Raw genomic sequence first — 22,376 nt, forward strand, 5'->3', positions numbered from 1 at the left:
GTTTTTATTTCTCAATTTACACAACAGAACATACAATATTAACTTTATGCTAAGCTTTAATAAAAAGAACTTGGTTACAGTATAAAATCTATTGGACATGTTTTTTTTCAATAAAAAGTAAACATTTCGTGTTATTTTAGATCAACATTATGACTAACAAAAAAATTGTATTATCATAATGTGATGAACACACAACTGCATTCCTAAAAAAAAAAGGACTGGGAAATACACTGTCTGATAAGTGGCTAATTTAGTGCTTTTCTTTTGGTTGGCTGAATGTGACGAACACTGTCCCCTCCTCCTTGGGGTTGCTCAACACTTTGTCTTCAAAAGGGCGACCAGATCTTCGCATTAATGGGGATGTCATGACTTCATATCTGGTTGGACTCCCAACTACTTCAAACAGAGCAGATGATTTAGCCTCAGCTTGTTTGGTGACAAATGTGGAAGTTGTAGAGGAAACAAACACGTTGCCAAATCCATCCGTCTCTTCGTATGTTTCACTGACTGTCTTTGTGCCGACTACTCCTGCAGGTTGCTCTGGAACAGTTTTCACCTCAAGCACACTGACTTTGCGTTGTGTGGGACTGGGACTGTTTTTTGAGCATTCAGCAGCAGATTCCTGAGAACTTCCATCTGTTTTTGGTTTAAATGTTGAAACGGGCAGCTTTGGTTGTTCGGCAGGCTTTCTGGCAGCTGAGTGAATGGAGATGAATGACGGGGAGGACTGGGAAGAGGACTGTCTGATGAGTGGCTTATTGTGCACTTGTCTGGGCACTTGTTGATTGGAAGGACTTGAATCCGAAACCGTTTGCAGATTCACGTCAGCTGTCTCTTTGGTTAGACCTGATTTGGCCTTGCTTGACACAATACTTATTTTTCTGATGTTGTTGGCAGGTTGAAGGTTTTGCTCTGAGTTGAGAGATTCGTCAAATAGTCCTGACAATCCTGCGATGTCAGCCTCAGACTTCAGATTGGAGACAGAGTACAAAGCTTTTTTTATTGTCTCTTCAATCTCAATAAGTTTTGCTAAAGTCTCTTGCTTCAGATTTATTATTTCTTTACTTGCCTTTTCCAGGTCTTCAAACGCAGTCTCGACTGAGGAGATGCTTTCCAAATCATCTTCCTGCGTTTCTACTTCAACTTTCTTTTGCTGTGTTTTCCTTTGCTTTGCATTTGTGCTCGGTGTATCCATCCAATCAGGGACATTCTTGTACAATGTCTTCAAGGATCTATTGTCAACACTGCTGGTGTCTTCCTCTATCTCTTCAACCTGCGACAGGATTTCTTTGAGTTCCTCTCGTTTTCTCAAATTTTCAAAGATTTCCATGGCTGCCGTCACATTTCCTTTCATGATCTCCTCCTTGTGGACAGAAAGCCTCTGTCGCCGCTGGTCCTCTGTCTCTTTCACTTTCTTTTCTCTAAGAACAACTTTATCCTCAAGCTTGTGATGCTTTTCATTGAGGTCAGTATGCTGTGAATGACATGTGTCAACCAGGCTCTTGGTCTCCGACGTTGGCACCTCAGTCTTGCTGTGTTGTTTTTTTGGATGTTCGGGATTTGATTTGTGTTGGTGAGTTGTGATTTTGTTGATATAGTTACTGTCACTATCATTTGTTACTTTTACCCTTTTGGATAACTGTGGGACTCGTCTGTCCAGAGCCTCACGCTCCTTTTGTTCAAAGTTCTGCAGCGCAGTGTGCAAGCTCACGTTCATTTCATGTTTACCTTCTTCTGCATAATTCTTCATACACATCTGAATCTCCTCAGCTGCATTAATTTTCTGTATTACATTTCTCTCCATTTCCACAGTGCTGTGTTTTACTTGGCAGTCTGATTTTTCCTCGGTATGTGGTGTTGTTATTTTTTTCTTCTTGGATTCCTTAGTCTTTGAGTCCATTGATTGACGTTCATTTGCTTGATTTGAATCTTTCACCATCACACATTTTTGGTGGTGTGTTTCCTTTAAGGTTTCCATGTTGATTTTGTTTTCTTGTAGTTTATCTGTAAAGGGCTTAGGAAACTGGTTGCTTTGGTTTGGAGGAATCATTGCACATTTTCCATTGTCTTTGATCAGGCAATCCAATTCGTGAGCAGAGGGAAGTGGAATATTTGGTTCCTCCACGGTCACTGATTTCATCCATAGAGGCTTGGGTGGTAAGGATGGCTTCTGCTCCGGTGGTTTCTCACTAATCTTTTGAGGGAGTGGTGGTGGAGTTACACTCTCAGATCTGGGTGATTTTGAGCTTCCATTTGCAACAGGGCTGGGTGTTGGGTTCTGTGTTGAAATGGATGGTTGTCCTTCACAGGTTACTGAAATTGAAGGAGACAGTTTTGTGTCAGATTGAGGCATAGACACCACAACACACTGCTCTTGAACAGTCTTGCTCCTCCCTGTACAAGCCCTACCTGAGTTCCTGTATATCATTGCAGCCTTATAGTCTCCCTTGGATACATTTACACTAGATTTCTCAAGAGACTGCAGAGCCAATTGAACATTTCCTCTTACAATATCTTCTTTATCTAGGAGCTTCTGCTCTGTCACTGCAGTCTGCAGCGACCTAATGGCTGCCTTCACATCTCCTCTGATTACTTCCTCTCTCTCTTCTTCTGTTGTTTGGCCATTGCATTCATAACTTACAAAAGGTGTCAGTGAGTCTGATGCACAATTACTGACTATAACTGCTCTTTGTTGACATGCCTCAAAGGGAATATGGCTTTCTTGATCTTTCACTGCATCACTGACCTTTGGATAAGTCCTGATTTGCTGACATCTGGTGGAGGATGAACTCGTGGATTGCTTCACTACTGATGAGCTCTCCTCTTGTGCGGAGACATTCAGGTTGTAAATATTTCCAGGAACAATGACTTCACGCTCCACATGCATGCTTTGCTGCTTCGCCATTTCAAGGGACCTTTTAGCCGCTTTCACATCTCCGGATATAATGATCTCTTTTTGTGATGTGCTTCCTTCTATTTCAGGACCTGCGGCTGACAAATCCATGTCATAGATAGTTCCAGGTTTAATGATCTCCCGCTCCACACTCATGCTCTGTTGCTTTGCACGTTCTAATGACTGCATTGTTGCCTTAACGTCCCCAGCAACTACTTCCTCTTTTTCTACCATGACAAGTTGCTTTACTGCAAGTTGTTGCTTTGCTGATGAGATATCTCCAGGAATTATTTCTTCCTTTGGAACACAGTTTTCAACACTGACAGTAGCCTCTGATGAAAACACTTTTTTGGCATTCTCTACATCTCCTGGCAAAACATCGGAAATGGTTCGCTCCACTTGATCTTTCTGCTGGCAGAGACTCCTCTTTGCTTCTTTCACATCCCCCTGAACTATTTCTATCTGTTCTTTAGCAAGAAGGCTACAATCAACTTCATCTCCAGACAACTCAGTATGAAGACTTTTCAGGTAGTGCAGATCTCCTTTCTCAATGCAGCTTTTGTACAAGTTCACGTTTCCCTTTTCAGTTTCATCCACTCTGCACGACACTGCAGTCCTCTGACTACTGGCAGTAGACAACAGATTTCCAATTGTAGACTTCACATCTCCTCTCTCTGTGGCGTGAGTCTTGGCTTTGGTTTCATCATTGCAGATGAGTGAATAAACGGTCATCTCTGCTTGTCCTCCTGCAGTCTCTTGCATTATGATTCCTTTTTTCAAAGCCTTATCTTGAACAAGCACTTCCTCAATCATCTGGACAATATTTTGTATCCGCTGATCCCTCTCAAGGTTGATTGTTGTGGCTGACTGGTAGACCGGAAGTTCTATTACAGTGGTGTTCACTTTCCCCTTCTCCACCTCTCTAAGAAGAGTAACTTGGGGCTTGAGAGTCGGTTTAAGTAGCAGTTGGAACATGATGTTCCTGATGTTCCCCCTGATAACCTCTTCCTTCTGGATTTGCACACCTTCATTACTTTCAACCAGATATTTAGCCATGTTAACATTTCTACTCTCATTTGCTTCTATTATGATGCCACTTGAGTGAACAAAGGACATTTGGTAGAGATATGATAGGTCGTCAGAAACACTGTTGGCAGTGATTTTGTCCAATGGAGTTGTCTCAAAGAGCCAGGTTGTGCACTCCACATCAGCTTTTGGTATCTCCTCCTCGACACCTTGCTCTGAGGTATCCTCTGGCTCCTTGATTTTGTCTAGTGGCTGGGATTCAAACAGCCAGGTGCAGCGCTTCACATCTCCTTTCTGGCTGTCTTCTCTGTGGACTGTTTTTACTGGACCTTGCTCCTGATGTTCACCTTTCAGACTGTCAATCGATTGGTTCTCGAAGAGCCAGGTGGAGGTCCTGACATCACCGTGTTGGACATCAGTGACACTAACCATTCGCACAAACTTGTTGGATGACTGTTCAGATTCAAATAACTCTTTATTGAGCCGCACGTTACTGCTTCCAAAGTCTTCAGTGACCCTGACAGAAGACTCCTCGTGGCTGGTGAGAGAGTCCAAAGGTTGCGTCTCAAACTTCCATCTGGCTGATTTGACATCGCCTTTCTTGACATCTTCTTGGGTGACCGCTCGGATGACAAAAACTTCATCCTCTGCCTTGATAGCATCAAGTGGTTTTGTTTCAAACATCCACCTCGCTCCTCTTACGTCAGCACTCATCACCTCCTCTTTTTTCACAGTTGTAACCTCATGGAACAGTCCCTCTTTGTCTCTGATGGCATAAAGCGGCAGGGACTCAAACATCATGGTGCTTGATTTCACATCCACATTGCTCACAGGCTCCTCTGCAGGGCCCAATTCCTGCTCAAGGGGTTCGTTGTGGATTTTGTCCAGTGAGGAGGTTTCAAATATAAACTTTTTGTTCTGGACATCCCCACTCACAGCATCACTCACGCTCTGAATGTTTGCATCAACGTTTTCGTTATTAATGAGGTTCATGGGACAGTTCTCAAACATCCAAGTTAACTTATGTGCCGAACCTCTTTCAATTGGTTCACCTTGGTTCTGTTCATCACACGTTGTCTCCATTTCTAATCCTATTTCATCAAGTGACTGGGATTCAAAAAGTTCTTTGACTCGTGAGACATCTCCTGACTGGAAGTCGACGTGGCTGACACATCTCATGTCTTTGTCTGAATTTGCATCCTGTCTAATTCTGTCCAAGGTTTCTGTTTCAAAAAGATATTTGACTGTTTTAACACCAACCTCTGATTTAACAGAGTCCTGCACAGTGCTGCAGAGATTCAAATTGTACTCCTCCCCATCTTTAATGCTGTCAAGAGGTTGTGATTCAAAAAGCCAAGTAATGGACTTGACTTTGGTGTTGTCAGTGGCTTCTTTATCTTTGACATTATCTGATTTGTTAGACACAATGCCCGTTGACTGTGTTTCAAATAACCATTTACAATTCTTGACATCACCTTTATGAGGCTCGTCTTCAACAGAGACATTTTGCTCTGTCTGGTTGAACTTAGAATGGATCCCATCTATTGTTTGCGTTTCAAAAAGCCACTTTGCCATCTTGACATCTCCCTTCGTATCCTCTTGTCTCGTGATGCCTTTGATAACCTCGACATTTCCTTTTCCTTCTGCAAGCTCGTCCAAAGGCTTGGTCTCAAACATCCACTTGTAGTTTTTGACCTTGCCTCTGATTAATTCTTCTCGGCTGACTGTTGTGACCTTGTGGAGGTTTCCAGAGCTGTCCTTTATTGCGTATAAATGAGGTGTCTCAAACATTGCTCCGTTACCTTTCATGTTTCCTGCTGTAGTGGCATTTTCCTTCTCAATAATCTCTTCATCAGAATGAGCAATTTTGCTCAAAGGAATTGTTTCAAAAAGATGTTTGAATCCCTTGACGTCCCCCTTTTCAATCTCTTGTTTTTCGAATGAGGTGTTCTTCTCAGTACTGCAGCTCTCAAACATTCTCTTTCTACCTTTTACTTCTCCTTGTTCATCAGCTGAAAGGGTAATTTTCTTCAGACGTCCAACTTCATAGGTATCACTAAGAGTCTCCATGGGTTGAGTTTCAAACAACCACAGAGAAGTTTTGATGTCCCCTCCAATTATTTCTTCCTTTTCCAAAGATTTTTCTGCTGAATCTCCTCTCAGTGACGCCAAAGGCTGTGTCTCAAAATACGTCCTCTTGTTGACAACATCTGCCTCTCCACTGCATTCATCCACTGTTCCTTCAAACTTGTCCACGCCTACAACCTCTTGTATTGTGCCAAATGGCTGAGTTTCAAACATCCACCTCTTTTGGTCAACTCCACCTCTGTGCCCCTCTTCCAGTGATATCCCTCGAATGATTTTCACTCCATCAGTTCCCTTATTAATCAGGTCCAAAGGCTGGGTTTCAAAAAGCCAACGGGTAGTGCTGATGTTGTTGCTGTTGATCTCTTCCCTGCAGATGGATTTAATTTCATGCATATTGCCACTGTTGTCTCTGATGGCACAGCAAGGTTCTGTCTGGAACAGTTTCACAGTCTTCTGGACGTCTCCTTTCTGCTCCTGGAGCTCAGATTTCAGTTTCAGGAAGCTATAATCTTCTATGGAGTTGCAGCGTCCCAAGTCACTCAGTGATTTTGACTCAAAAAGCAGCCGAGTCCCGGTTACGTCTCCTGGCTGGATGGGTTCTTTCAGCACTGCCTCCACCAGCTCACCTTCTTCTCTTTTTGATTTATTTAGAGAATCTAAGGGCTGGGTCTCAAACAGCCATGTTGATGTTCTCACATCACCTCTGACAGAGGTCTGTCTTTTAGCAGACATTTGTTGGGTGCTGTCAATCTGCTCAAACATAGAAGATGTGCCTCTGACATCTCCACCTTTTAACTCCTCGTCATCCAACATCTTCTTGGTTGAATGAGGGTCCCCAATGTTGGCCAGATTCCAGTTCTCAAAAATCCACTTCATGGACTGCACTTCACACTGATAAGCTGCATCTGCTGCATCAGTGTTTTCTGACTGCACTGCCTCCATTATCTCATCATCCACTACATCATCGAGACTTGCCCGTAGTTCAGGGTGGATGTGTTTAAAGAGTCTCTTCAGTTCACTCTTCTGCCGTTGGTGGTAGAACGTGGAGAAGGTTTCTTTAGGTGGAAGGATAGGGAGGCTACCACATGTAGGAGGCCCTTCGTAGTCCAGGGGTCTAGGTGGTACAGGAGGAGGTGGAGGGATAGGGAGGTCATCTTCATCATGAGAAGATTGTGAAACTGTGACTTTCCTGGCTGCGTCAGCCATCTTAAAGTGGAAAACAGATGGGAGTGATATTGTTAGGATTTAGTTATCATAAACAGTATTAGTGATGTTACATGCAAATAATAGAATGGCATGCATTTGACAAGTAAAGCAATACTTTACCTTTCTCTGTGCTGACTTGCTGTTTTTCACTGCAAACCATCCTGTCACCACCATGCCATCATGTCACACCAGGATTAACGAAACACTTCATAGCTGTTAGTAGGCACACATTACCCGGACACATGCACTATAGCGTAAGTGTGTTAAGTTACTCTAATAACTTTTATCTAATCTTCTTTTTGTATCCACAGAAACACATGGATATACAAGTCTTGTAGTAGTTAAATTTGTAATTGTTTGGCAGGTTAATTTTGGCTCTGATTTCCAGGATTATAAATCCAAAATGAAACAAGAATTCTGAGGGTAAAGTGTTGACACATTTAGTCATTTGTTTAAACTTGCATATTGTTGGCCACTTGGGGGCAGCAAACACGACACTGAGATTTTATCACATTATTAATAAATTAGCAAACTGTTGCCTAACAGACCCAGTAGATCCAGAGAAACATAAACATTAATTTTTACTTTTATTAGAATACTCTCCTCTGATTTGTTCTGTAACCGTTGATCCATAACAATGTAGCATACATCACTATCCTAATACCCTTCCTTACAGACTGTGCATAATATTTGAAATATAAGGAAATTATTTGTCAGGCAGTCATTCTAATCTTCAGTTATTGCCGATTGAAACTTACATTTTCAGGTTTTAAAAAAATGATCTGCCCAGTGTGCTTTGATTAATCACTGAGAACACTGTTGTTTGTTTATTAAGAGGTTAATGTGAGATAAGTCACAGTTAATTTTAATGTGGTAAAAGAATATTGTGTAGACTAGATGGTAAATCTTTCTGTTTAATTTGATCAAAATGTATATTTTTGTCATTGCTTTGTTGATTCTTAATCACAAGGTCAAATGTTAAGTGTCTTTGATCATGCAAGCAAAGTAAAATAGTGAACTACCACAGCACACATTATTTAACAGCAACCACACTTTTTTAAGGGATGAAAATGAGACAGTACCTTAATGCTTTTCGACCTTGTTGCTGGAGCACTAATAAATTCCTGTTGAACAAAAGAAACATACAGTTAATAAGTAGTTATCTTCATTAAATAATATAAAGGTACTAATACTTTTCTATATCAGCACAGTTCTGCACATGTGCTATACATTTAAAGTATGCAGTAGATTAAGTGTAAAATGTTGAGTGGCTCCCATATTGTGACAGAGCATAGTGGCCATTCCCTGCTGACGCCCTTGACCTCGGTGTGTGGAAAGGAATGAGAGGAATGTTAGGAACTCACTGGCTGCGTTGAGCCTCCTGTGGAGTCGATGGCTGCTCTTGACAGATAAAGAGCGGATCTCTCTCTCACTGAGGAGGAAGTAGATATCTTGTCTCTGGCTGGTCTTGTCGGGGAGATCCCTGTAGTCGGCGGCAGACGGGTTTTATCACCTGTAATAGAAAAGACAAAGTAAATCCAACAAAAGTAATCTACTTAGTGATGCAACAGTTACTTACGGCTGGACAATATGGCCAAAAAAGGGCAAAAGTGTTCAGATCATTTGTTATTGATAATCATCACGATAACTGTCACACTATTACTTCTGTTAAGTTTAAAGACTGATTTTGGCCCATGAGTGAAGGTTGTAGATTTAAACTCCTTTTATGAGCAGAGAATGACAAACACTTGATAAACGGCAAAATATTTTACAAATCTGAGGACGACTAATTATGTGTTATACCTCCTCACTGTGCTTACACAATACATAAGCAATACATGAGTATATATTGGACTTTTGTTATATTGCTATTGATGAATATTATATTGTCATAGTTAATGATATTGCTTTATTACCCATCCCCACAATAAGTGTAATAAAAAAAAAATTGAATCACTTTTGCTTATGTATAGATTCATTACGCTTGTAAAAGCAGGACACATGCTGCATCCCAAAATAATCAAAGCAGAGTGTCTAGTGCCGGCAACAAGTTTATTGATAACACTGTGTGTGTGTGTGTGTGTGTGTGTGTGTGTGTGTGTGTGTGTGTGTGTGTGTGTGTGTGTGTGTGTGTGTGTGTGTGTGTGTGTGTGTGTGTGTGTGTGTGTGCCTGTGCCTGTGTGTGCCTGTGCCTGTGCCTGTGTGTGGGTGTGCCTGTGCCTGTGCCTGTGTGTGGGTGTGGGTGTATTTATAGTGATGCTCATAGTGTGTGTATTTATAGCGACATTTGAAGCTTTCTTATCACTGTTAACTTGTGGAAACAATTTCCTCTGCCGCAAGGCCGACAGCATGGCATCCTCACAGTGGCTTTGAGTAGGTCGGAGCACATTATAAATGGTTATAAATGGTTTGTATTTATATAGCACTTTATAGTCTTGAAGACCACTCAAAGCGCTTCTGATTTATTGTGATAAAGAAAAACCAATGTAGCAAACAAGTCAGTTTATGAAGGCTTTGATCCTGGAGGCTGACAAGACAAATAGACCCCCACAGCCTGCCTGCTGCCTGGGACCGCATCAGACCGCATGCCATGGACCGACCATGATGCCCAAGAAGACAGTGGGGAAAAAAACAGCAACTGCTAGCTCAGCTGGAGTGAAACAGATTGTTTGCACATTGTTTATGTGAGCTCCCTGCCTTCAAACCGTCAACCCCTGACCAAAGGAATGTGACTGCCTGACCCCATGAAAAACATGGAAACTATCTCAGCTTTAACCTGCTGCTGAATGTTGCTACTATAACACTGTCAGCAACTAAAAGCAAATGTCCCAAAAGCTGCTGAAACCATTTGGAATCTAATTGGTCAAGAAGGTAGCAGCAATGACACATGCAGAAGCTATTTGAACAACAGCACAGTGAACAATATGGCGAGAGCACAACAGCTCAGTATGTTGCACAGGCCACCCAGCTGTAACTAATGTCCAGATTTGAGCACACCTCTCCTTTTCACACACTAAGCCCTCATGGGACAAAAGGATGGACCAGCTAGCCGGCGCCTCTCACGAGTGCGGACTTAAAGCATTTTGTATAGATGGGCGAGCAGACAGAATGAGGCCCCGCACGTACGTCCTCGCCCACTAAACCGAGGGGTCAACTTCATCACTTGTCATCCATTCATCATATCATCAGTATCAACAGCTGACACTGATTCATAAGAAGTGAATCAGAGACATTTCCTGTTTCTTTTTTAACATCTCTTTGAGCTGGGTTAATTCTCATGAATGAAGAGGAGCTATTAGCAGCACAGTAATGTGAGGGCGTTTTGGGCTGAGCTGGCAGCTGTACAAATGATGGTGAAATGCAGTTGGTATTTGTTCTTCATCGCCACCACCTTCGCCGCCATCAGCTGTTGCAGATTGTTGCCACATTCACAGACTGTAATGAAAACCTGCACGCCAAAAGGTGGCTCATGCTGGAGGGTCTGAGACCCCCCAAACAGCACGCACCAGCAGACTATCAAACCCTTTTTTATATTCCCTTTTTCTAATAACCGCTTATTGGTCAGTGATTTACAATCAGACTTTTCTGATAATAGAAACAAGGGAAAAAACAACTATGCCAGCAATATAGTCACAACAGTCCAATTTTAGACCCTTTCAGAGGTGAAAAGAATTAGATGATACATCCATTCGTCAATCAACACAGATATCAAAGGCAACTGCTTTTATCATTCAGAATTTCAGAGTCAATTATTCCAGTGTCGTAACTGTCGGGATACGCTCCTTCTCTTTGTCATGTATCGTTATCACGTACAGATTGTTCACCTATTATTTTTACAATATACTTTGACATTTTATAGACCAAACGACTAATCAATAATCAAAGTAATCATTAGTTGCAAACTTAAATTGTTCCTTCTCAGTTTTTATCCTTGTAATTAATTTTTATAATTTTATTTTAGTATAGTATAATAAAAGTAAAGAGAGTGTCGTGGACACTCTGCTTCACTACAGAATCAAACCATATTGGATGAACCACATGACTGAGAAACAAAACAATGTAATATAGTAGCCTTACTCTATTTCCATAAAGGTAATACTCACTGAAATACAATCCAGCGTCGCTCTCACTCCCGTCCCTGTGTATCTCCACTGTGTTGTGGATAAGTGACTCTCAAGGCCTCTGCGATGTGCGATACAGCCTGTCTCCTCTCTGCCTGTCACTTCTCTGTGACTGAACTCTTTCTAGTCCTGTGGCTTCAGTGACAGCTGATTTTTATCAGTGGAAGACTTTGGCTATTTTTGGGAGGGTGGGCTGGCGGCTGAGTCAATCACCACTGTTAGTCACTGAGAGACTGGGGCACCCCTCCACCTCCCATTCCCACAGATACATTGTCACGCACTATAACGGGCACTGGGTGGACTGACAATATGTGTGTCAGTGGGTGCTCCGAGGACAAAAAATAAAATGTGAACAGGCAAACACTAAAGGTCCTAATTTGGAAAGATCAGTGGAATAAATCTGGTTTAGGGACTGTTTTTTAACACTGTCATATTTTAATCTGTATTTTGTAAAGTACAAAATCAGTCAGTAATGAGTATCAGTAATCCAGTCAGTAATCTATTACACTCACATTCCTGCCTGTGTCTCAAAGGGTCAAAACATCAATAGTCTGCAGTGATATCAGTTCCAGGACGCAGTGGCACGGCTCAGGGGGCCAAGGTCTGCGTCATGGTCAGAACCGTCAGCGAGAGCCTCACTCCTATCTTAAGCATGTGTGCGCCAAACACATAGTTATGTATTTACACTCTGACATCCTTGTCTTTATTTAGCTTATTGAGGATGCATCTCAGGGCCGAAGAACACTCTGTCCGGATCTACAAGGTAACACTTCAAATACCATTTGTCTCTTTGGGAACTTAAAACAGATTCATGTGATATAGTGCATTTGTAGGGGTGCTCGAACACAGTTTTTTGACATATGCTGATGAATCTGTCATATCTCAGCCTATCTGTGTAACTCCTCAATAGTCTACCAGAAACAAAAAACTGGCAGGAATACAAACATTAAATGGCTGGAATGGCTTGATTTCACAAGTTTTCAATAGTGATTATGAAATATGGCCCCAAAATACAACAGTGACCTCACGTCTGTGACGGAGCCCTGGCACTGATCCCACCTGCCACATCTCAGTGACTGTTAACATGAAATACGGCACCGCTGCTCACCGTGTGAGTATCTCCACATTTTGCTGTTAGACTCTTGAGGTCCATTCCCGACCTTTCCCCTTTCCACCTGGGTTGTTCCCTGTGGATCAACAATATATATTAATCACATATATTTTAGTTTTTCTTCAGTTTTAAGTGGGCATAGCCCCATAAACTGTGTTCCCCTGCCTGTGATCTTTATGCTAAGCTAGGCTAACCACCTGCTGGCTCTAGGTATTAAGAGTTGATATAAGAATGGAATGAATCATCCAACTCCTAAAAATAGAACTATTCCTTTAAAAACATGTTGTGCTAGCTTGGTTTCAGATTTCAGAAAACATTTTTCTTTTTTCAGGAGCTGAAGGTATTAGTGTTTCATGACTAACTTCAAATTAATTTTAGAGCACCAAATCACAGTATACATTATTTCAACGTCCTTTAAAAAGTAAAGTGAAGACCTTATTATAGAGAAACCCAACAGTTCCCACCACGAGCAAACGTGGCGACTGTGGAGAGAAAAAACTGTGTTAACTGGAAGTGTTAAATAAAGTGTTAGGGCCCTGAGCTGTCTGGTGCTGGAATTGGAAAGTTTTTGGCATGGATCTTCATCAGAACACTGATCACTAAATTATTGCAAACATCTGGTTGAGTAATGTTATGCGATCACATTATCTGTAAGTCATTTGTCTTTCTGTGGATCATTGAGTTGCTGTGACACTAAAGCACCAAGAACCACTGAGGACCATCAGTTCAGTTAAACACTGCATATAAAGCCCACATTATGTTCTCTCATGCATGAAGCAGTGGCCATAACTTCCACACCTGAATAATGGCATCCTTTCCCGGGCTGTTATGGCCTCTCTGGTCCTGCAGAGGGCAGTCTCCCCTTGTTTTACTGCCAGCAGCAGACTTGGTGTCCGGCCTGGTGCTGCTGTGGAAGTTGGAGGCCTTGGACTCAAACAGGGCACACAGAGCTCTGGTGCCTGAGGACTCCTTCTGAGGGAGGCAGTCCATGGAGCGACTCCTGGACCGATTGGAGCTTCTTCCTGATCCCCAGAGGGCCACGTTCTCCCTGCTCTCTGTCCTCCCCCGCTGACTGTCCACACTGCTTTCTGTCACCTGGAAGGCAGCAGCTGAGTTTTGTGTGTGTTTTTTGACTGGGTTGTAATTTTAGTGGTTGTCATATTATTACTAATTATGAAAAAAGAAATAAAGATATGCATTACCTGAAGTTTATGATCCGCTTTTTCAAGATTCCGTAGGTCACTACAGCTTTGGTATCTGTTTAAACAAATTTATTGGCAAATTTATTTACGATGCTCCTTGTGGTTTGAACTCAATGATCAGCTGGGAATTTGTAATAGGTAAAAATGAATTAAACTGTTTTCTGTGCCCTTATAAACAAAGGCAGTAATTCTTAACTTTCATTCCTCATTCCAGAAGAGGACAATACAGAGAAGCTGGAGGCAGCATGAGGCAGGACAACCTGAAGCACACTCAGTCAACTCAGCTTCTAAAGGTAAGTAAAACTGAACATGTATTGTTTCAAACTCACTGTTGCACCAGCTGCGACACAGACTTCCTGTTCCAGTGGCTTGAAGCTGGCCTAACCCATGACGCCTCCTGAACCCCAGACAGACACCTCAGGGACTGGGTCCTCCTCAGCCCAAAAGTCTCCATAGTTGGTCCCTAATAGACAGATCAATGAGAGATCAATCACTCTATCGTAAACATGTTTGAGTTCACTAAGCCTACAACAGCATATTGTTATATTCAGAGCAGGAATACAATAAATCCATAAAATCTTTATTCATTTATCTTTCTGAGAATTCCAGCACTCAGCTGAGCTTTAACTCAATTTCATTATGCAATAGATTGACACACTGACAGTCATAAGACTCTGTTAATGTTTATGAGGATCTGCACTCAGACAGCAAATGCTAAATGACACCTCAGTCTGACTCTGCTCTATTGTATGATAAATATATGATTATATTTTTAAAAGAAATATATATATATATATATATATATATATATACCCTGTCCTCTAAATAGAAAATATCTAACTTTAAACAGAGAAACTTATATTCTAACTTATATTTCACACATTTCTGCAGGTGAAGAAAACCACAAGTTACAAAGCAGAACACAGTTACAATATTATCATTTTAAATAGGTTGATGCTGTTCTGTTTGCAAAATTAAGAATAATATTCAACCATACCTGAAGAGAAGCAGAAGAAGTCACCTGTGCATATCGGTCTGTCTGGCAGTCTTGTGAGTTTAAGAGCATCTCTCACAAGACACAGCAGTTTGTGGCGAGCAAAGTCCTTCACAACTTGTGATTCAAGCCTTCCGGATATGAAGAATTGCTGCAATAACTTTACCTTATACATTTCTCTGACACACCAATAAAAGTCACAGTGACACAAGATTAGTTTATTATGCAAAGCACATCACAAACTAAATACATGGAATATGTTGTTTTCTGTCCAATGCTGGTGATGACAGTATGGGGCATGAAAAAATGCAGACAAACCAGAGAGCAGAGCTGGTGTGTACAATGACAGCTGGTTCAGTCAGATGTCAGTTTTGACATGCCTGGCATAGCCCCTCTGTTACTGTATCTCATGAGCAGCAGCATTTCATCTCCACCTCACATGCTTACTATGAGTGACCTTACTGCTGGAGCAGGAGTCACATTCATTCACTCATTCACTTCACGTGCCAGTATTTCTTGATGTGCTTAGACGATAGTGTGTTAAGCTGCTGGTGCTATTCTGCCGGCACAGGTCTCAAAGTACAGGGAAAAGATGATCACAGCCAGAGCTCAAACTGTCAAGTTACAATTCTGGCTTAATTGTGGCACAAGACGCTCAAAAGGGAACTTTATATTTTACTAAACTAGGACACAGGAAACATGAGGTAGCCAATAACTTTAAAGATTCACTAGTGTGCTGTTTATTTAATCTGAAATATGACAGATAAAGTTCCTTTAATCCAGAATTAAGTAAATGTTTGTTTGGTTATTTTGATATACAGTTACAAAATGCAAATAAAAAATACTCATGGCCTGTTCATTGCATCCCCAAATCCTGTTGTGTAAGTTTTTATTGTATTGTATATGGTCGTGTTAAGCAGCTCTATGCTGATTTCAGTTTTAGCCTAACCTTTCTATGCTTTTTAAAGAACACTATTTGCTTGAAAAAGTTATTTTCAAAATATATTTATGATGTCTGGCTTTGCGCAAAGCCATATGGCCAATAGTAAACAAGGAATAACTTAAACTGAATCAGGAATTGTGTATGGATGTTGGACATATAACTGGCCCCTATCTGTAAGTTGTGGCCCCTTTATGGCGCCTGATTTAGAAAAATCCTAGATCCGCCACTGTGTAGACGAAGTGTGAGTATTGGGCTTAAGGTCATCAGGTACAGAGGAAGACGAGTTTCTTCTTGTGAGCTAGATGTGTATAAGCTACTGTTTGCTAACAAGTTATTATATGCTGATCATACAAAGGACATGGAAGGTGCTATCAGGCGTCAGTTTATATAAGCTGTATTCTGACTTAGCTGCCACTTTCATGTTTTGAATTCTTAAAGGCCCTTTTAAAATTCTTACAAATTTAGACATTTTCATCAGTCCACTGATAACATTTCTTTTATTTGATGTTATTGTTTTTTATATTAAAATTAACCATGCCATCATCGAGCATGGTTAATGACCTCATGTAAAAAAAAAAAAATACATCTATTTCCGTGTCAATGTTGTTTTAGAACCAGGAGATGGCACCAGAGCAACACACCTCCTGTCGTCTACAAAAATGTGGTTAAAGTGGTCATAGCTGCTGGTTTGCTGACAGAACCTTTGTTGTTGCACTGACCACCGAGGTGAGCACACATGCACACATGGCAGCTGTTTGCAGCACTAAAGGATTATTGGATTGCATTTGTTCAAAACACATCTAATGCAACTTTAGAGTATCATAGTACACATTAGTGCTGTCAGACTCAGATATCAGTGATAGCAGAATATTGCATCTGAGTTGTGTCTCAGTTGTGTTATCAGCCATTAATGCATGTGCTTTGCCAGCTGCGGTGGAAAAGAGGCAATCAGAGAGGGATTGAGTGTGTCGTGGGAGGGGTGGAGGGGTGGGGGGGTGGGAGGGGGGGAGTCAGACAGTCTCACCCACACTGCTTCACAGAACAGTCAGTACTGGCCTGAACAGCTGAGAACAGAGCAGGTCTCCTTCCTCCTCCTGCTGCTGCTGCGTGCTCCTGCGAAAGCCTCACATGGAGTCACATGTGACAGCCAAACACCAACAGCAGAATACACTGTGCTGGAGCTCAGAGAGCACAGGAGCTCCCACTGCAGGGCTGACAGCCACACACAATCTGAGGCACAAGGAAAACAGGAACACACAACGTGTGTGCACACTTATACAACTTTGTTTGTCTGTTATTGTGAATGTGTAGTAAAGCAGCTACAACAGAGACATAAAGAGATGTACTCTGATACGTATATACAGATGATATATATATGGCTGAGCAGTGCAACATTGTACCATATGTTCCTTCAGGGAAAATGCATTTTGCGTCCACATAGCGACACACAGGCTAGTTTGTTAGTGTGTAAGAAAGGTCACCACAGCTCCCTGGCTAATGTTGACAAGAGACTCATTGTTGAAGGGGGAATGTCAAAGCCAATCACACAGCTGCTTTGCTGTTACAGCTTGCACTGCTCACATGCAGAGACAGATAAGATCACTTCTGTTCAAAACTGTACTTGTGTAACCTACTTTGCACTCTCAGCTGCCGCTTGTCTTGCTTTTGCTAAAATACTGTAACAGTGATCACACATGGAGGATGTTTGAAGAGGCTAAAATGGGTAAAAAATGCCCCTTAATTAAGAAAATATGTAAATTAAATCATATTAGTTTTAAAATGCTATATCTAGAGTGCATAGCCATATTGTGAGCCCTTCTGTTCCTATAGCAATGACGAGGCTGAGAAGCGAAGGCATGTGAATTATACATTGAGGTTCATCTCAGTACATGCTCTGTGTATGCAGGTTACTCTGCGTTATATTACAGATCACTTACAGATACATTTTTCAGTCTACATGTTGCACAGAGGGCAGCTTCTTGGACTCCAGGTTGTTGAAGCCCCACAGAGATGTGATATCACCCCTGGAGAAGGGCCAGCATTAGGCAGCCGTACCATCGGCACAAGGCCAGGGCTTACCATTAGGGTGTCACAGGAAGTTCTCCGGTGTCACCCCCCCCTGAAATGATACCACAGCACAGACAAAAGGATGACCGTTCATGCATCACGTAAGGTGTCACTGTTGTGACATTTTCTTTATCTGATGGCATTTCCTCAGCAGAGAAAGTGAGGATGGTCTCTTTAAGAGACATTAGGCACAAAGTTAAGTTTAAAGCCCCTAATTCTAGTTTCTATTCAAGATTTGAACCACTCACAGGAGGATTCTACACGAACACAATGTTTTCTGCCAATGCGAGAGCAGTTTTTACAACATAACCATGTGCCTGGATTTACCTGCATTCTTCTCACTGGTTTGGGTTAGGGTTAAGTCAAGCAACATTTGATTCAAAATGTGATACCTGCTGTGAGGTAGGGCTGTAGAGATTATATGTGAGGAGGACAAATTCTCCATGTAATAAAAGAAAGAAAGATCTTTCCAAGAACCCCTCTATCTTCCCCTGAACTCACGTGCCTCTTATGTGTGGCCCTCCTGTCTCCTGCTAAGTGAGGCATGTCAGTTGCTGTGAACACGTTTCTGAGGGCATGGTAAGAATGGAGCCCATTCATTGGTGCACTGATTGTGAAAATGTATATTATATTATGCTATGTTTCTTCTATTTCAAAAAGATCTGTAAATAGACCAAACATGGACAACTAGTAGCTACACATCAGGCTTATTATCTGACATGAGGTGTTAGATGTTAGGGGTTTACAGGTGGGGAGTTGAGGTTTAACCCAATTGTCTGTTGTTATCTTGGCAGAAAAAAAGCAGTTAACATATTCTCTCCCTGAAACATGGCCACAACCAGAGCTCAATCTGTCCCCGATCACTTTCCTGCTTGAAGCCATCCACCATGTTTCCACACGGAAAGAAATGTGCGACTGCCATGTTGAAAACTGTCTGAATTTTTACACTGCACGTGCAAACTTCAAATAAAATATAATAAAATATGCCAGTACAGTGTTGACAAAAAACTCTTATATTATATTAATGTTGTATAAAATACTTATTTAAAAAGGCTACATGTTCATTGACAGTGAAGCAACCGTGATTCGTAGTCAAAGCATCATTACATAAGCATTTGGTAGCTAACTGCCCCAAGCTCCCGCTGGCTACTGAAGTGATTTGCTGATTAATTCACCGTTACACATGACCTTACAGTTATTAACAGTTATTAAATATACCAACTTGCAAAGGATGGACAACAGTAAACTATGACTAGTCAGCAACATTTCAGCAAAAATGTCTTTCCCTTTAGGGACAAATAAGGCAGTTTATAGCATAATCAGATGTGACAATAATGATTTATGGAAGTACTGTTGTTTAGTTTTTCCAACGTTTATATGTGTTTGGAACTACTCTACTTTGGCTGTCCCAAAATGAAGTTTGATGTTTGAATTGCTTAAGATTTCATGGGCTTAAACCGGGAAAGTCTGCACATTTAAACGTTTTTAAAACTAGAAACATGACATAACTGCTTCAGACATATAAATGCACAAAGTAAAAAGATAAGTGAACCTGAATTCACATAAAGGATAATGCATAGAGCCAACACCTGTGACGTAAAAACTGTTAATAGCAGTTTTACTGGTGATGATGATGATGATGATGATGATGATGATGATGATGATGATGATGAAAACAAAAATACAGCTCCACTGCCTCCCTCTCAAGCCTCTAAAATAGAAACAGCTGGGCGATATTTGCCCCTGTGGCCATGGTGATGACTGTCAAGATATGACATCAGAGGCTATGTACAAAAAAAAATGAGCAAGCGTGTGCACATGTGACATTTCCAAGAGAAGTTGTGGAGTAAGAGAGAGAGAGAGAGAGAGAGAGAGAGAGAGAGAGAGAGAGAGAGAGAGAGAGAGAGAGAGAGAGAGAGAGAGAGAGGGGGATGAGAGATAGATATCTGTCTATCTATCTATCTGTCTATCTATCTATCTGTCTGTCTGTCTGTCTGTCTGTCTGTCTGTCTGTCTGTCTATCCATCCATCCATCCATCCATGCAGATACGGATATTACATAATCAAATGAATGTACATATATTATATATTGCATATAATATTCTATATTTTATCTATGATATACTGTATATAATAGTTATTCTATATACATTTATTCTAAATATACGACTGAAATTATGTTGAGTGTATTGATTGGTAATAATTTTAACCTCTTTTACTTTTTTTAAATGTTTCTACATTGTGTGCAGTTTTACTTCAATTGAGTACTTCTATCATGACTACTGTATATTTGTCTGTCATGTTTGATACTGTAGTCAAGGAAGTATGAATCAGGAAAACAAGATTATCTCCAGGCAGCACGTGGGTCCAGTTGGCACCTGACATTATTACCTGACTGGAAAGCAACAACGCACACACTCCGACACTACCTGATACTTCCTGCTGTGCCCAGGAAAACTGAGAGTGGTCATTAAAACGAGGCTTAAATCCCTGAGATAGAATCCATGGGAAGGAAGGAGAATCTGGGGCACAGTTTCACACGCCCGAAGCTTTGTCAAACTCCGTCAGTATATTGCTGTATGTGGGCCATTGCTGGCACAGCTTGACTTAGGAAACGGGGCCACGAGAGCCAGTGGCAGAAACCTGAGAGGCTGCCAGAATGTAGGTTAACCATAAGTTCAGTCAGACAACTCACGTTCAAATGTTTATTGCAACAGTAGAACAGGTTAGTGTTTGGCGTCTAGGCTCCGACTTAATCATTCCCCCAGATATGATTACATAGATATGAATGGGAGTGATGAGCAAATACTTATAACCCCCCCCCAGCAATACTGACACAGCAGTAGGGCAACCAAAGGGGGTGATGTGACATTTTTCTCTGCTTAAATAGACCGCCTAATAATGTGGGTGTGTATTGTGGATGATTATGGAGAGTGAGGTATGTCACATGATGTATGTCACATGATTGGAGCAGCGCAGCTCGAGTTGGCTGCCTGAAGTAGCTCGCAGGCGTCGCTCCACTTGTGTAACACAGACTCTGGACCGAAATCAGAGTAATATTTTACTCTCACTGTTGTGTGATGGTACGAGCAGTGAAGAGGCGGGATCATCAGGCAGTGAATAATAAGTAATAAACCTGTTCTGTGGCGCATTATGTCACTTCTTCATTCTTATGACATGTGAATGGTATGATAAAGACATCAGGTTAGTAAAGTGGGTCATGCAGACTTCGATAAAGTGATTAAAGATATAATCCATCTGTATTTACACTGCATGCTAAACTAAAAAAATGACCATTGCAGTGTTGTTCAAGTGAAATGTAAATTGTCCTCCATGACTCATCTCCATCTCTGTGAGTGCAGCGTGACGAAGAGTCTGGACCAACCTCCGGACACACAACAAAGTCCTGCTGTGCGTGGTAGCAGCCAGCAAAGGGAACAGGAAACTCCAACTGTATTGCACAAATGTATTTTTGTCCCCACAGTGTGATTGTGCCATAAATAGGCCCATAGCCTCACGTAGCACTTTGATCATGTGTTATGATGAGTAAGACACTCTGAGACCTCAGAGACTGATCATACCCTCAAGCTGCATGGAAAACTTACACACCCATCATTTATTCACAAAGTCCAAGTTTGGTTATATTTTGCTCTGTATTAATCCCTTCCTCTCTCCTCTGCTGTACATTCTCACTTGTGTTTACTACCCACACAGGGCAGTGGAATAGAAAACACACACATGCACTGCACTGACCCCAGCCAAAGTGGGTCGCACTATTCGTACACACTTCCACTCAGAGCTGAGGTCAGGACGAGCAGTCCCTCCTCCGGCCAGAGCCACAGACCCACAGGTATTTTAGTTTTAGTGCCGTTTTTGTTTTACTCCTCGCTGATGTGTGCCAACACAGGGGTCAAAGCTCAAGCTCAAGAGTGTTTTGGTCTGGTCTGTCTGTCCGTTCATCTGTCGGTCCATCTGTTAATCTGACGCTCTGTTGGTCTGCCCCTCTGTGCGCCAGGCGTCATGTCCATCCCAGTCGGGGACGCAGAGTAGCCTATGATTATCTTTAAAAGGAGAGACACTGGAATGTTAATCCAGCCGCTTTACTTTTTCTCGGACAGGAGACTCCCTGCAGAAACTCAGAGGTCAAAATGAGTGTGTGCATACATGTGCATTGATAAACTTCCGTTAATGCTGACATTTGTTTATAAGAAATGGAGTAAAAGCGTGGAAGCAGGGAGGAGGATTTTTTCTTTGAGCACAAGAGGCAGAGGCTTTTCACCCAAATCCATAATCCTGCCCATCTAAAGCTCCTCTTCGCCTCAGGGAGTTTCCTGGAGTTTAGGAGTGTCAGAATAAAATCTTCATCACAGAGGAACACCAATGAGTCATATTACAGTAATGTAAGATGAATACCAAGGAGTGTGTGTCACCTTTAATGGAGGTCTGAGCACCAGTTTCAAAAGAGGTTTAAAGGCCGTTTCTACAGACATGAAACAGCAGACTGTCTATGGAAACAAAGAAAGGCCATAAAATAGGAGACTTACAGACAACTTAACACTTAATTGTTAAATTCAACCACAACTATTTTGTTCCGTTGAAACTATTTCATCTTACTTTGGGGCCTTCTGCTCGCTTTGTCCACCCTCTAAGTTTAATTTGTTTCTTTTAATTTGAATAATGATAATAAAGGAAATGCCCCTCTAGCCCAATTACATGGAACTCAAG

General features: G+C 41.6%; 2 protein-coding genes across 3 annotated transcripts in view; one reads left to right on the forward strand and one right to left on the reverse strand.

Annotated features, from left to right (window-relative positions):
• xirp1 (xin actin binding repeat containing 1) lies at window positions 1–14,745 on the reverse strand. 2 transcript variants are annotated; one of them, XM_034614791.1, is made up of 8 exons: window positions 14,645–14,745; window positions 13,977–14,110; window positions 13,648–13,702; window positions 13,244–13,540; window positions 12,443–12,521; window positions 8,578–8,726; window positions 8,296–8,337; window positions 1–7,213 (listed from the first exon to the last, which is right to left on the reverse strand). In XM_034614791.1, the coding sequence occupies exons 1-8, from the start codon at window positions 14,711–14,713 to the stop codon at window positions 251–253; spliced, it is 7,788 nt and encodes a 2,595-aa protein (XP_034470682.1). In that variant the 5' UTR covers window positions 14,714–14,745; the 3' UTR covers window positions 1–250. The 2 variants fall into 2 exon arrangements, with proteins under 2 accessions (XP_034470682.1, XP_034470681.1); XM_034614790.1 differs by lacking the exons at window positions 12,443–12,521; window positions 13,244–13,540; window positions 13,648–13,702; window positions 13,977–14,110; window positions 14,645–14,745 and adding an exon at window positions 11,317–11,485 and having other exon boundaries at window positions 1–2,059; window positions 2,090–7,213.
• The window catches only part of LOC117778921 (cysteine/serine-rich nuclear protein 1-like), a 17,879-nt gene continuing 9,420 nt past the window's right edge, over window positions 13,918–22,376 (forward strand). The window contains exon 1 of the mRNA XM_034614831.1: window positions 13,918–13,940. The gene's annotated coding sequence lies outside the window, so the exon portion shown is untranslated. The remainder of the gene's footprint in view (window positions 13,941–22,376) is intronic.

This window comes from Hippoglossus hippoglossus, chromosome 17 (genome assembly GCF_009819705.1).
Source record: "Hippoglossus hippoglossus isolate fHipHip1 chromosome 17, fHipHip1.pri, whole genome shotgun sequence".
Taxonomy (NCBI): Eukaryota; Metazoa; Chordata; class Actinopteri; order Pleuronectiformes; family Pleuronectidae; genus Hippoglossus; species Hippoglossus hippoglossus.